General features: G+C 36.9%; 1 protein-coding gene across 1 annotated transcript; it reads right to left on the reverse strand.

The window, feature by feature from the left end:
* Positions 1-15,260: 15,260 nt before the first annotated feature.
* On the reverse strand, positions 15,261-16,268 carry LOC120251889 (pentatricopeptide repeat-containing protein At5g62370-like). The gene is made up of 2 exons (XM_039260540.1): positions 15,794-16,268; positions 15,261-15,691 (listed from the first exon to the last, which is right to left on the reverse strand). Exons 1-2 carry the CDS (start codon positions 16,266-16,268, stop codon positions 15,261-15,263), a joined length of 906 nt encoding a protein of 301 aa, XP_039116474.1.
* Positions 16,269-17,094: the final 826 nt, after the last annotated feature.

Here is a 17,094-nt window from a genome sequence, read left to right on the forward strand (position 1 = left end):
AACCTAGTGTCAATATGCTTTGTCCGACTATGGAGGATTGGATTCTTGGCAATGGAGAGCACAGAGCGATTGTCACAATAAATGACACTAGAAACAATCTGTTTTTCACCAAGATCATCAAGTAATCGTCTCAGCCACACAGCTTCACATGCTGCTGCTGTCAAGGATATGTACTCTGCTTCAGTGCTTGACAGGGCAGTAATGGCTTGCTTTTTAGAACACCAGGCAATGACACCTGACCCAAGTAAGAACACCCAGCCGGTGGTGCTTCTCCGGTCATCCTGCGAGCCACTCCAATCACTGTCAGAGTAGCCAATTAATTTGAATTCTTCACACTTCTTGTAATGAATCCCATAGTTGATCGTTCCACTGATATATCGCAAAATTCTCTTCACACTACCAAAGTGAAATACACTTGGTGACTGCATGAATCGAGAAACCATTGACACAGCATGAGTTATATCGGGACGTGTGTGTGTTAGATAGAGCAGAGCACCAACAATCCTCCGACATCTCACTGGATCAGTTTCCCCTGAATTATCATATAGGTGCAGCTTCTCATTCGGATTCAAAGGAGTGTCAATCTTCTTGCAATTTTGCATTCCTGATTTGCAGAGAAGATCAACAGAGTATTTGTGCTGTGATACAAAAATAGATCCTTTCTTCTGGAACACCTATAATCCGAGAAAGTACTTCATAGTTCCAAGGTCACACATTTCAAATGTATTCATCATAGAATTCTTGAATTCCTTCAATTGCTTTTCAGAAGACCCCATATACAAAATGTCATCAACATATACACAAAGAATGAGAACAGAATCATCACCTTCCTTCTTGTTGTAAACTGTGGGTTCATTCTGACTACAAATAAGACCCATTTGAATAAAGTGAGTGTCAATGCGACTATACCATGCTCTGGGAGCTTGGCGAAGTCCATACAATGCTTTGTGGAGTCGATACACCTGATCCTCTTTGCCTTTGATAATAAAACCTTCTGGTTGTGAGACAAACACCTTCTCCTTGAGTTCTCCATTAAGAAAAGCCGACTTAACATCAAGTTGATACACAACCCAATTCCTTTGAGCAGCTATAGATAGAAGAATTCTCACAGTCTCCATTCGTGCAACTGGTGTGAATATTTCTTCAACATCAATCCCTTCTCGTTGTGAATATCCTTTGGCAACAATGCGAGCTTTTCTTCTCAATGAGGTACCATCAGGATTGAGTTTTGACTTAAAAACCCATTTCAGGCCAATTGATTTCTTTCCTTCCGGTAGAGAAACCAAGCTCCATATCTGATTTTTATTGATTGAGGTGAGCTCTTCTCTCATAGCTGCGATCCACTCTTGGCTTATTGCTGCATCTTCGTAAGATTCGGGGTCTCCGTGGTAACGACAAGATAACGAGGAATTATAAATATCCAGAAGTTTTTCACGTACCTCGTCGGACCGCCACCATCTTCTCCGGCGAGAATTATTTCATATGAAGAAGATGAGTTGTTCAGTGGGTGTGAATCTAGCCGTTCATCAAACTGATTAGACGGTGTGGATTGAGGAGAACATTCATCGCTTTGAGTCATGCCCAACTCATGTCTCTGGCTCATAGTTTTGATACATCTCGAGTCGACTTCTCTCGCGCAATCCCAAGCCTTTTCTTCAAAAACCTGACATTCCCTACTGGCGTATGCACGGAGAGAATCAGGATCAATGACCTTATAGGCCTTTGATCGTTCGTTGTAGCTAATGAAAATCCCGGCTCGTGACTTGGAGTCAAATTTGCCTCTCTCCTGCGAGTCAATATACACATACGCCCGGACACCCAAAAAAATTACGAAATGGTCAACGCGAGGTTTATCTCCGGTCAAAGCTTCAACAGAGTCTTAAGCTTCACCGCCCTGTCGTTGACCGGTTCGGGATGTATCTCTCGTGGAGACGACCTCACCCGATAGAAAGGCGGGAGCTTTTTCTCTTTTTAGCATGGTGCGCGCCATCTCTCATTCTCGTTACTGTTCTTTCTCTCGGTAACCCCCATTACTGTTGGGGATTCTCGATGTCGATAGCGATGATGAATTCGGCACACTTACAGAAATTCTCGAACTCATGAGATGTGAATTCCCCTCCACAGTCTGTTCGCAGCACCTTGATTGGAAATGAGTGTTGTTTCTCCACCAGTGACTTGAATAGTTTGAATTGATAAAAAGTGTCTGATTTCTTCTTTATGAAATACACCCAGCTATACCTTGTAAAATCATCAGTAAAGAGGAGAAAATACATGTTACCTCCAATAGATGCAGTGCTGATCGGTCCAACTAGATCGGCATGAATCATCTCCAATGGACCTAATGCTCTCTTTGCCTCTCCTTTAGGGAATATTGCATGAGCATGCTTCCCTTGTAAACAAGCTTCACAGAGATCAGAATTTGTAATATTTGGCAAACCATGTGCCAGCTCTTGTTTAGAAATCATGATCAATTTCTTCATGCTATTGTGACCATATCTCTTATGCCGAGATCGAGAGTGCGATTACTGCAACTTGAGCTATGTTTGCAAATCCAATATCATCAGCTTCAAGTGGAAATAGCTTATTTGAGGTCATACATACCTGAGCTATCCTTGCCTTGGATTCAGAGTCCTTGATTTCAAAAAAATTCCTTTTTGAGAATTCAATGTCAAAACCCCGAGTCCATCATTTGCCCAACACTTAGCAGATTATGAGCTAAGTTTGGAACAAATTGAACATCATTCAAGCTTGTGATCTTTCCTTTGCTTGAGCGGAGAATCACTTTTTCCAATTCCCTCCACCATGAGAGCTTTTCCATCTCCCACTTTGATTGAATGACTAGGAGTAACTTCAATGTTTTGGAATAAACTCTTCTCACCAGCCATGTGGTTAGAGCAACCACTATCGATGAGCCAAATACCACTGTCTTCTTTGGTTCTTCACCGATTTGCCATAAATGCAACTTCTTCATCTTCTTTTCCTTTTTCCTTCTCTTCTTTTACAATATTGGCCTCTTTGTTTCTATACCAGCATTGAGCTTTGACATGGCCGAATTTTTTGCAAATGAAGCACTGCACACTCTTATAGTTCTTCTTTCGGATTACGCACCATGAACAGGCTTAGTGCGACCAGTTTCAATGCTCCTGCCGCGCCCGCGTCCCCTTCCCCTGAAAGGGTGTCGACCTCGTCCTCTTCCTCCCTTGTTGGGACCATCAAAATGATGTAGAGATCCTCGGCCAGCATGCAGAGATTTTTCTCCTTCAAGGTGAGTGCCTTCTATATTAAGAATTGCTTCATGGTTCTTCAATGAGCCACTTAATTGCTCAATCGTCAATGTGTTCGAGATCTTTTTGCTTCAATGATTGAGTGTACAGACTTGTGAAAATTTGGGAGTCAAGCTTCTAAGAATTTTTAGACACCAGCGATTTTTTTGAGGAAGATCTTGCTTCAATACTACGATTTGATATACAATGTCCGAGGATCCCGCTCGGAAAGTCTTGGACACTTTCACCATGCTTCATTTTTAACGACGATCAAACTCTCTTTGAAGTGCATGTAGTTGTATGTTGGAGTTGTCTCAGATCTCCTTGGAATTGCTTTTTTATAATGTCCCATGCCTCCTTTGTCGTCTTTGCTTCAAAAATCCTCACCAAGATTCTAGGATCAAGGGCACCTGTTGGATCGGTACATGGCCTTGGCATCCTTCTTGAGACTTTCATTGATTCTGGTTGCATCTCCCTCTTCACTGAACACTTTCTCAACTAGCTTCCATAGATCCTTTGATCTGAACATAGTCTTCATCATCAATGCCCAAAGGTTGTAGTTTTCACCTTTGAAGTAGGGTACATCAGAATCCTTTGTTGAAGAAGAGGAAGACATTTGCAACTGAAATCAATATAGCTGCTCTCTGATACCACTGTCAGGATCAAAGGAATAACAATCACAAGCTAAACACACTCAGTCAACCAAGCAATTGAGATAATACTCAATACAAAGAAGAACAGATGATGAAACTCTACTTCTAACCCATTAACTGATTAACTGAGCATTTAAGCAAACACATGATGTGCATGCCAGTGAGGCATCACAATTCATACAACCAAAGAAACAAATATCTAATACAAACATACATTAAACTAACACCAAAGCATAATGAAAAGCAATACAAACATTCATGCACAGTCAGTCACTTATTGAGTGTAATTCCCGAGCTTAACACTGCATCATTTGACCAGCCTCACAGTTCGCGCACTATCACATATCTCAATTTGTTTTCCAGGTCCCACGCAGCATAGTGTCACCAGCTCACTCTGATCATGCTCAAGCCTCAACAGTTTTTGTCCAATCAGGCAATGTTGCATGTTAGTGGAGGAATCTATGCTAGTTAGTGGAAGTCTGTGTTAGTTAGTGGGATACATATACCCAGTGGGCAATGTTTTTGCTTGAAAGGCTTTATAGCCAGTTAATGAATAAAAGGAAGCGGCAGAAAAAGTTATCTCCCATCCTATATCTTTTCTACAACTCTCTTGCCTATCTCTTGTCTCAGTTCCTCATATTCTCAATCTCATCAAACCTTAGCAAAATTACAGACATTTACTCAACATAGGAGCAAGGAAGGAAGCATTTCATATATGCATACAAATTCAAAAGGTTGCATGTGTGGTTAGTTCTATTCTAATTATGAATCAACATGCACGGTTGTTGGCCATGAGGATATTCAATCCTAGCTCTGCCATGGTCCTCTGGATATATCATATTGGAAGAAGATGATATATAATATATAGCAAATCATTTTCTGTAGAACATCATGCATCCTTTCATATATATATATATATATATATTGTTCTGTACAAGAAGAGGTAGAGGTATATATGCTCCATGCTGTGTGCATGTGTGTCTTTACCCATATATATATATATATATATATATATATATATATATATATATATCTTGACACTTGATACGTACATAAGCAGACACATTAACACATGCAGCCATTAGAACATAGACGTAATTCACCCAATCAAATAGTTTGAGCTTATAAAAATAGAAACCTAAAAGTTGTATATATATTGAAAGCAAAGGCTGCAAGTCATGGTGTTGATGGGCTGGAGCAAACAAAGTGGGATGATATTAAAAAAGGGTCGTGATCCTTTTTACAAGGAGGACAAGAAAAAGGGTGCACGTGATTGGTCGTCTTTCCTGAGAGTATGGTTGTGTGTGTGTGTGTGTTCATGGATATTGCCCTTTCTTGTTTCATTTCATTCATTCATTCATTCATTCAATAATGCTCAAAACTTGCCACTCATGTTATCAAATGACAAGAAACAACAAGCTTTTCACAATTCACATCATCAATTTCACCCATTATTGTCCTCAACTTCATCATGAGAGACCAAAACTGAAGAGTTTTTTTTTAATTATTATTTTAACCGTATATATACGAAAGTCTTGATTTAATTGGAAGATACCAAAGGCTTAGATCTATAGATAAGGTGGATAATTAATACCCAAAATTCTCTCAGTATTGTCAGAGATTATAATCATGAGTACTAATTAGTGATATGTTGATGTTGTTGTTGTTGTTTTCATGATGATGACTAGGGGCTCACTAACACCAAATATATATATATATCATGGTGCGACTTTAGGTGCAATATTACTCTCTACCGGACCCTCTTCGCACTTTTAAACACCAAATGGAATAGTGGTTGTATGGGAAAATAGGACTCCACACCAGTTACTCCCTGCATTCCAAGTCCCTAAACAAATCATTATTATCTTATTTATTTGCTTATTAACTGTTTCAAATGCTCTCCATTGCATAGCCACTCCCTTAATTGCTAATTAATTCATAGAAACCCAGCAAAAGTATTAAACTATATCTCTTGCTTTAATAAGTGGGATTTATTCATTTTATTCAATAATAAAAACCACCAAAAATAAAATAAAATATTGCAAATATTAAATGTTCTAGCTGCTTCTCATTGAAATGATGACTATATCATAATATTAATCATCCTAACAAACTCTCTACTTGGGCCCACTCACTCAAAACAGTTCAAACCCGATCTTGAATAATAAAACTAGCCCCCAACTTGCACTTAAACCAACTCAAGTGAGCTAAACCATTCTAAATCAACCTGAAACATCCTCAATTTCACTAAACCAATTTAAATTTAATCAACCAGCCTTGAACCAATTCCAATTCTTATACAAAATGTCATAAACCAGATTGGTTTGATTGAACCTAATTCTCATTGATTTGGTTCACCACAATCATTAGTTGAAAACCTGAACCAAGTCCAAATCAATCTCAACCAACCTAACTTAGCCAAAAAAATTCAAGCCCAATCACAACTCATCTCGATTTAATCAAACCTAGACCAAATCAATTCAATTGAACCCAACCACATCAACTCTCATCCAAACCCAACTCCAAACCATTTTAATGAACTTGACTAAACTAAATCAAACCCAACTCAACTAGTTCCCTTTTAGTGAGGTGTGATTACATTGATGGTTGAGTAATTGTAATGAGGTTGTAACCCGCCTATTACAGTAGGGTGCCCACGAGCTAGCCTTTAGATGTGGTATGGAGGACCGTTTTCCTTGTCATCATCAAGCGGCATGTAGAACCCTAATTTGGATGATACATCGGGAGGCCAGGGTCAACATTCGGACTGGTGGGTCAATGTCAAAGCTATCAATACTTTAATGGCTCTCAACCTAGTCATGACGGCAGCTAAGTTGGAGAGTGTTTTTAGGCCACTGCTATCTTCTTCAAGATGAAGTATTCGTATTTGGTAAAATTATGTTTTGTATGCAAAGTTATTTTTGAGAAGTGATCTCTTGGCAATTCTTTAGAAAATTTTAATTGTTGTCGAATTTTATATTTTGAGACTTTAAAGCTGGCATCATGGCATGTTTGATATTTGTGAAAGTTGGAAACCGTATTTTCTGTTCAATTTGTCCAAAAGCTTTAAGTGCTAATGGTTGTTATTTTGCAAGTTGGTAATACTTTATTAGCTGAAAGGCTTCATGTTTATGGGCATTACTTAAACTCTGTTTATTGAAAATTTGTGGATTTGCTTTGAAATTCTTTTAGAATTGTGCTACCCCACTCACTAACTGATTTAGGTTACTCACCCTCTCCCTCTTTTCAAAGCTCTAGTAGGCAGTAGCCTTGTGGCGATGCAGAGTGCTGGGCTTATTTTGTTCATCCTGTTTATTTCACATATTGTATATGTTTGTTAAACATATTATGCTCTATTAGACGATGGATCCACTAGAGTGTTTGAATTCTATTTGCTTGTATATTTGTTTGGATACTTCGTAAACCCTTCTAACTATGCATTGTTGTTGTTGTTGTTGTTGTTGTTTCCCCTGCATGTCTTGGAACTTCCTCATTGGTTATCTATTCTTCTTTGAAAACCATTATTATTATGATCAGTATTTCTTGAATTCTCTTTTATCAGGTTTTTTTTTGTTACCTCTTTTGTGCTAATGTCATTTTCCATTCCTCGTACTTTCTGCATTTTTATTATTCATGATTAGAAATGTGAAATTCCAGGATTTTGGTTTGGCTTGCGGTGACTCTAAGGTTGAGTGGTGTCCATGTCCCTCCTTGAGTTATCGCGGCGGTTGTCACATGCCGAACTAGTAGGTCGAGGCGTGACATCTCATTTTAATTCTATGGTGGATAAGGCTGAGAAGATGACTTCTATTTTGAGGCACTCCACCATTTCTCCTGCTGTGAAAAACATACTTATAAATTCCTCTATCTTTGCAACTCCTCTTTACTATCTTTCTGTCTGTCCCATTCTTGATAACATCTTGGATAGAATTTCTAAGGTTGCTTGGAGATTCTTCTAGTCCAAAAGTGGTAATATAAAGGGCATCATCTCTATTAATTGGAAAGATACTACTCTTGATCGCTTTGAGGGAAGCATTTCAATCAGAAATTTAAAACTTTCCAAAACTTCTTTGATGGCAAAAAATGTTTTCATCCTTTTGAATGGTCATAATGTTCTGTGGGTTAATGTTATTCAACACTAGTATTATAAGATTAATTGCTAGTCTGAAACTATTTTTGCTATTTACTCTTGGTTTTTTCTAAGGGTTGTGCTGTAGTGTTCAGATTACCAAACCCTTTTTATGGATCAAAACTGTTTATCTGGGTACTTCTTCCTTTCTTTTTCATCCATGGTACTTTGAGATCCCTTTAGTCTTTAAGCTGACTTTTATCAATATGGATATGGCTGTAAGTACTTTAAATATTCCTGACTTTGTCGTGAACCTGCATTGGAACATGCATGCTCTTCATCAAGTGTTTGGTTTGGAATACTCTCTGGCATCTCAAAGTGGCACCTCAAGTTAAGTATTTCATTTGGATTATGTTTCATGGCAAAGTTATAACCTATGATTATTTATATTATCTTAGTCTGGGTCCACAAAATCTCTATGTGTTTTATGGATTGGATTTTGAAATCGCTGAGCATATTGATTGCTTCCCCGTAAGTGTACGGGATTGCCAATTAATACCCTATGAGTGACACAGGGGTCGTATTCCACGGGGCCAAGAAAGTATTATTACTCACTCTTCATCTATTATCTAGCCTACAATTCTTAGTAAGAAGAACAAACGAAATAAAATAAACTAAGCTAAGCAAATCCTATGGCCGGGTAACTAGAACATGGATGTAAACAAACAAGGGAGTATCAAGCATAAAAAGGGAGTGTTTGGACAAGGAATCCACCTAGGGTTGTTGTTAAGGCCCAAACTATGATGGTTTAAAGATGCATTGATTATAGTTGAGACCTAGAGATCTCATGAGTAGATTAGCCCCAATCTCTCAATGACTAACCCCTAATCTCATACGAATGTCAATCAGAATCTCTTCCAGATCAACACACCTATGATCGCATTAAGTTCTAAGAGTTCTCTAATAGGAGTAAACCTACTCTTTTTTGGCTTAAACCTAGCAATGGAGGGCTACTAACACCAGATCTCTCGGCGTGTCTGCACAAGTATTTCCTTTCAATCTTTCCTAGATCTAGTACGTGTGAGTAGGTCACATCTACGCATACAACTCATAATAGAATTACGGATTTCTCCATACATGTAATTCTAAGCATAAAAGCATAAAAGATTGAATCTCAAACAACAATCAAATTAAATGAAGAACAACATCCCAAGTTCTTACACAAGATGAACCCTAGGATTCATCCAAATCCAAACACAACAATAAGTTAATCCCTCATGATAAGGGACACTTATACAACATGCAAGGAAGAAAAAAACATAAAAGAAGTAATGAAACCCCCCTCTAGGTTGTGATCCCTTTGAATGGATGAAGCTTTGAATGGTGATGCAATGGTGGCTTAGATCATCACTCCAACTCCTTCTCCTGTGCTCCTCTCCCTCTTGGTGATGATGTGTGCTCGTTTTTCACAAGGATCTTCGCCGGAAGATGGCCGGAAGACCTCAAGGATGTGTGGCGTGGCGGCCCAAATAGCCAAGGAAAAGTCTTCTTAATTTGCCCTAGCAATCTGTATTTATAGCCTCCAAAGCATACGGGCAGTATGGGGGCCGTATAGCACTCACAAACCTTAATTTTTGCTTCATACAGGGGTGTATACGTGCTGCATACAGCCTACATATGGCCAGTATGGGGGCCGCATGATGTTCTGGACAAGCTGTTTCAAACAATCCCGTGCTACAGTGATTGCTGCAATACTTCGCTGCAGCAGCTCTGCTATAGTGCTTTGGGACTGTTTTCTTCTTATTTTTGCACAAATGGTGTCCTCATGTTATCTATGTCTTTCTTATACCCTACAAAGTAAATACTACACGATTAAGCACAAAACGAGCATCAATCCTCAATAAAATACATGCAAAGTGTATAAAATACATAAAAAATACCTATATTTAGACACTTATTACATATCTTCAACCTTTGTCCTAAATTTCAAATTATCTGGGACTTAATTAGTAATGGCATTGGTAAGACTATTCTTTTCCAAGATGCTCTTACTGCACGTACCTAGATTACTTCTTCTCATAATGGAAATACCAACTTTGTCATGGCTGCTATTGTAACCACAATTTGGTTCATCTGGAAAGCCAAATGCAATCTTCTGTCTAAATTTTCTTCTTATGATAGGCTTTTCTATTCTCATCTATGTTTTGGAACATAAACTTGGGTAAAAGAGGGGCAGATTTTCTTGTTTCTAATGCTATTGCTCAGATTTTGTTTGCTGTCTACAGTAATATTCAACCAGAATCTAACCTGGATGCTCAAGTTAAAGCTCTCCTTATTGCCCTGCAGCACCTCCTTAGCACTAATATTTCTATTAAACACTTACTCTTAACGAATTCAAATCTGCAAGAAACATTGATTCTTGATAGACCTCCTTGTGTTGGCGAGCTCTTCCCTAGATTAATTTCATAAAGGAGTGCCTCCCTGCTATTGGTGCTCCTCACCTTCACCTCATCCCAAAGGATTGGAATCTCATTTACCATCATCTCGCCTACAAAGGAGCTGCTTCCCATGAGCTTAATCTTTATCATCAATAGAGTGATCTCCACAGTTTACTGATGAAGTGTATGTGTTTTACTAAATGGTTTCAATCTGTAATACCCCCAAGTGGCAAGTGGTTTGATCTTCCAGACATGATATAAATTAAACAACAAAAATATATCACTCAAATTAAAGTTATAACAAACTTCAAAAGATGTACCAATTATGGCCATAAAAAGTATGCAAATAAGAGCCAAAAAATTAAAACAAACAAATTAATCCTTAGATGATCAAAATGATTTATATGCGCAATGCATGGCTATCTATTTGAACTAAAACTTTTTTAAAGCTACTAAAATGAAAGGTACAAGCATGTGGTGAAGTGGAATCCGATGTCCATGATAATGCGCCCAAAGTAATCCAAAACCAAGTGTGTCATTCTTCTTTTTCCAACCAATGTCATACTAGAATTACCATCATCTTCAAGGAATAATCATAATAACCTAAATGATAATGGAAAGCTTCATTCATTGTCTAACTTTTCTTTTGATCTCCTTCGAAATATAATACTTATAATATGATGGTTCAATATAGTTGCAATTGCCTACAACCATACAACAAGTGAAAGAATAAAACATAGTGGAAAATTATAACCTATAGAACTATTTACAAATATGTCTCTCATCTAGTAACAAAATGAATAAAATCTTTTTTCCATTCAAAGACAATAGACATTGATCTTATTGATTCAATTCTTAGTCATAAATTAATTACTGGTTGTAACTCCACTCCACTGAACTAAACTCAACTCAAAAGTATTTATCTCATCATCAATGACAATATGAACTTCTTTGCTAACCAACATCCGTCAAAGTGTTAAGTGGTGGAAAATGATGCAAGTTGAACATGCATGGGTATTACCTCCCCCACTTCAAAAGATGTGCCAATGTGCCCACACATCATATGTATTTGTTTAGACTAATAGAATTTAGCTGAGAGGAAACAACCAGCCAAAAGACAACATTACTTTGAAATGCAATTAAAGAATGGTTATTACATTAGTGGATCATGATTGGGTGCATCAATCCTGGAACAAGGTCTCCATTTGACAATAGGATTACATTTAGATTGGGAGCATGTATCTAATGTGTTCATCCCAGATAATAAGGTGCATGACCTTAATTAATTAGTGGTTTCTCCGACTAACACTCACACTTTTCATGATGCAACAAATTAAGAGAAGCAAGCTCTGAAGTCAAACTCCCATCAGACATCAGACACACATGATATGTTCTTGATGGCAGTGACTGACCTGTGACACTTTTCATTCCCTACCTCTACTGAACATGCCTGGTTCTTTGACACGACCGAATTGCGTGTGTGTACCACAAGTGTACGGGTGTCAAAATAATAAAATACCTCGGTGAGTGGGTAGTCGAATCCACAGGGAACGGAAGTATTAATAGTAACCAATTCTTAGTTATCTAGTCGAAACCAATGGTTGTGATGAAATGAACTAATTGGAAGAATATTAATAAGCAAGCAAAGGACAAGATAGAAAATAGAAGAGATCTCAATTAATAAAGATGAGGTATTCAGGTAATGCTTCCCCTAGGATCTAACATAAAGCTCAAGACTTGCTAAATGCTTCTAAACCGAGTGTAATGAGTTGAGGTAAGCCAAGAACAACCGACCCTTGCCTCCAAGCCACCGATACTAGTCCCCTACAAGGTCGCAGTAGAGAAATCACTCAATCTCAATACCTCACACCCCATATGACCGCAATAAGCTCTAGGGATACCTAAGAATGAAACCAATTCCTAAAGATAGATCTAACCCTACTTCTAGGTGAAAGATCTCTAACCCCATACAAGGTCCCGGCGGAGAAATCTCTCAATCTCATGCCTCACACTAGAGTCTAGGGAATATGGAGATAGGAAACACTCATCGGAAGAGAAAGGGGACACTCCACTATCTCATCACTCACCATCTCAACTCTCTTTAACCTTGGAGTTCTAACTCTAATGGAGACCTCTCTATTATCAAAGTAATAAATCATGTATATACAATCAACCACAAGGATCAATAAAACATACAAGCCATGGGAACACAAGATTGAAACTCAAATCAACTCGGATTTAATAGAAAGCATAAAGTAAATCAATACAAAAGATAAGATCCTAGGACTCACATGCCCAAATACCTACTAGGGTTTAGCCCTCCATAGGGCAAGTTACAAAACAAAGATTAATACAATGAATAGCAATGTAAACCATGGAGAAAAAACCCCTTGAATTTGTGATGATGGCCTTGATGGGTCGCTCAATGTCTTGAAGAATCCTTCTTCATAACTAGGTTGCAGAAGGCCTCCTCGATGCTATGACTGATAGAAGATCAATCAAAGTTGGTGAAGAATGGCCCCTAATATCGCCAAAGACCTCCTCTAGAACCCTAGCCACTTTGCCCTTAGAGTGCTTGCCAAAAACCTGGCCAAAAATCACCAAAGAATAGGGAAAACAACCTATTTATAGTCACAAACCGCGGTTGTCACGTACCTTCACGCACCCTCGTGGATTTTCCACACGCCCACATGAGCTGTAGGAATTTCTACATGGTCCCATGAACAGTGTTTCTACTACATTACTTCTACAGTAGAATGCTGCGTTGTTTTGCTAAAACACTTAGCTACGGTCCTCTTCACAAACGCGGTATAAACACTCTTCTTTTGAGGCCACATGGTTTGGCACATATCCATGTGGTAGGCTATAAGACTTTTTTCGTCGACTCATCATTTGAAAGATCTTGCATTCTTTACAAAGAGAAGGAGTATGGAGATGTGACTGCCTTTGTGCCCTTCCAACTAGCAAATTGGCTTGAATCTCCTTGGAAGTTGGCACACATCTCCAAGTTCATAAACTCCTCTCATGTCTTGATTCTTGAATTGAACAAGAACTCCCGAAATGTGTCTTTGTAACCTATCTTTGCTTCCTTTTCTCCCTTCAAGGCATTCATAACCTAATTGCACAAAAAAAACACCAAATACACTATATGAGACATAAACCATGGTAGAAAATGATGCTCAATGCATGTGAAACATATAAAAAAATACGTCTACTCAAGCACTTATCATTCTCAAACTACTCTACTATACTATATATAAACAGTTCAAAGAGAAATTAGTGAAACTACCAATGTAAAGATAATTATTAAATTTATAAATAAATAAATAAATAGCACTTGCTTCATAAAGTTATGGCTTTTCCCTTCTCCATCCGGATGCATTTTTGGGCCAAAGCAACGCTCATTGTGGAAGAGAAGCAAGAATTGATTTAATGAACCTATTTAATGAACCTCTTCTAAATAAATAACACTTTTTTTTAAAATAACATGTGAAAGAAATTTTAATAAAATATATTATTTATTCTTTTAATATATCATTATTTTTTTAGCTAAGTTATGCATATAATATTATCTTTTTAAATGTTTAAATTTTATTTTGTAAAAATAAACCACGTAACTTTTAGAATTGAGCTTTGTGTGGACTTGATAAATATCTTACATTCATATTGCTAATTAGTTGGAGTCTAGATTTATTACAATATATTAGCATTTCCTCATAACATGTCAAAATATATACCAAAATATATATATCAAAGATGCCAAAATATATATATTAAAGATTTGAATGTGAGGAACATAGGATTGCTCATCTGTCATACTTTTAGTGCTCCTATAATTCAATTCTCACTTAGTTCGGATCTTAAGAAGTAAAAAACTCTTTTGTTAGGACTAGTCCGGAAATAAAACATCAAGAGCATATTAAGCACATCCCAAATTACAACACCTATATTGTTTCACAAGATGCATAAATATTAAAATATATATATATATACATATTAGATTTTTTTTTTGTATCATAATACATAAAACAAGTGGTAGAATACCCTATTTAGTCCCTCCAATATAGCTAATCTGCCTTTCTGATACCTCTAATATGATTTGTCCCTAGAAGATCCTTCTATTTTAATATTTGAAAAATATAAATTCTCATAAGGAACTTTTAAGAACAAATTATATTAAAAAGAGAAACTTACTTAAGAAATAATATATTTTTTAAAAACAGAAAGTCCTATCTTGTGAAAAATAAATAACATCTTAAATATAGTCTTAGTCAAAGATTCCTATACAACACATCAAGAAGCAACATTTTAGTTACAAGGTCATGAATTCTTACATCCAAATAACTTATGCTTTCTCAATATTAAACCATATTCTATTTAAAAAAAATTAACATTAATGAAACCACCTTTTAAGTACAGAAATCCTCAAATGCATATCCTACTTAGGCTAACACAAAATGTAGATGCAACTGTTGGTTGATTTAGTGCTTCATCTGACAGTTCGTTATTTAAGCCAGAGTGGTTTTGTTGTTTTTGAAATAGAAGAGTATGTGCAGGCTGCTGCTCTTAATGCTGTGGTGCCTTTTGCAGTTGCTACAGCTGAAACATATGAGGATTCAGCTGCTTTTGCTGGTTCAAGCTGTTGGGCAGACGGTGAGGGTCACCAAGCTCTACAGTAACTAGTTTCAGGAGCTGTACTTTTGTGGTTAGTGCTTCATTTAGAGCTGCATATATAAAGCTCATGATATCAAAAGTAATGAAATCAAGAATTCAAAGGAATACCAAAAGGACAAGCTTCATATCATGCCCTAACTTTGCCAAGGTATTGTGAGACACATTAATACAAAAGGTATTGCCAACCAGTTGAGGTGATTTGAGAAATTTTGGGTGTTCTTGATCTATATATCCCTCTTTGAGCAGTAGAATAACCTTTTAAAAGTGTATCAAGATTAACATTATTAGCCATGCAACCAATCATGTTCATCTGGTTAAATAATTCTATCGCACGATCAATTTCACCAGAATTGATATAGGCATCCATTAAGATGTTACATGTTACTTGGTTAACGACAACACCGACTTTGTCCATAGAATCTATGAGGGCATTAACATTGTTTCTCATATTAGCTTGGCAAAACACATTAATCATCCCATTGTAAATATGCAAATTTGGAACCAAGACAACATCAAGAAGAAGTAGCATATACTCCCTAGCTAGCTCAATTTTTTCTTTAGTAGTTCCACATCGGATATTTTGAGTTAGCTTTCCTGGCACAATAGTATTTCGTGATAGTAAGCGCCTTGCTTACTCCAATTTTATAGCTAAAGAAAGTTTCATTTTTTCATGCCGCGAGACATTTCTGCATATACCACTGATCACAACTCCAAATGTGATAAGATTAGGTTCAACCCGGTTCCTCACCATCAATGCAAATAAATCTAGTCCAAAGCGAACATCCCCTTTCTTAAGGAAATGGTTTATGAGCATATTGTAAAGGACTGTGTTTGGCACAAAACCATCCTCCGGCATCATATGCACAAATTTGCTAGCCATTCTAAACATGTTAGTCTTTACCAGTCCATTAATAAGAGCACCGTAAGAATGGGAACAAGGTTTAATATCACGATAGACCATCTCATCAAACAGATATCGAGCATCAACAATCTTTCTCATCTTTAAATAACCATTGATGAGTGCAGTGTAGATCCATTTATGTGGCATGACCCTTGCCTGTAGCATCCTGTCAAAGGTGAGCTCAGCTTCCACCATCCTCTCTGCTTTGCACAAAGATCTTATGATTGAGGTATAAACATTAACAGGAGGCCTAAAACCATACTGTATCATCTCATCAAAAACTCTTAATGCTAAATCAATGTCTCCGCGCTTGTAGTGAAAATTTATAACAATTGAATGTGTAGCCAGATTAGGATGCACACATCTACTTCTCATAAGACATAAAAGAGAGTAAGCATCCTCTATTCTATCCTCCTTGCATAAACATTTTATTAAGAAATTTTAATGAGAAATTGAAGGCGCAGATTCATGATCAACCATATTCTGCATGTTTCAATCATGATTAGATTTATTAAATATATATCAAATTAGTTTTTTAACGTATATAGTTCATACAAAGGAACTAGTTTTACACTGGAAATTGAAGGCACAGATTCATCATCAAAGTACTCTGTATCAATTATGATTAGATTTATTAAATATATATCAAATTAGTTTTTTAACGTATATAGTTCATACAGAGGAACTAGTTTTACACTGGAAAAGGGAGGCCTAGCCTGGTCCAGTTACTTCTTTCCTTTTAGAAACGGAAGACATTTGCACTTTTCCTTGGAGAACAAGTACTTTGGAAACTATATCTGAAATTTATTATAAATCTAGATAAATTAGTAGAAAAAAATAGATCTTATTCTTAATAAATTTCAAGTAGCTATATTAGTCTCTTCAATAGCTTGCTTCTTTATTATTAATTATTAGAAATAATATATTACTCTATCGATATTGATGTGTAAATACCCTGTGTTCTTATTTTGTGGCAAGTATGAAATTTATGAAGTATTCTCTGCAACACATACGAAAAATTTGATTATAGCATGTTTTCAAACATCAAATTACTCTATATCAATTACCATTAGATTTATTGAATTCCTCTCAATCT

This window comes from Dioscorea cayenensis, chromosome 20, assembly GCF_009730915.1.
Source record: "Dioscorea cayenensis subsp. rotundata cultivar TDr96_F1 chromosome 20, TDr96_F1_v2_PseudoChromosome.rev07_lg8_w22 25.fasta, whole genome shotgun sequence".
Taxonomy (NCBI): Eukaryota; Viridiplantae; Streptophyta; class Magnoliopsida; order Dioscoreales; family Dioscoreaceae; genus Dioscorea; species Dioscorea cayenensis.

Excerpts from the sequence above, each read along its gene's own strand:
- LOC120251889 (XM_039260540.1), bottom strand. The coding sequence starts at position 16,268 with ATGATACAGTATGGTTTTAGGCCTCCTGTTAATGTTTATACCTCAATC. Across the intron at positions 15,692-15,793 it reads ATTTGGAGTTGTGATCAGTG|GAAAGCTAACTCAAAATATC; the intron begins GTATATGCAGAA and ends CTATTGTGCCAG.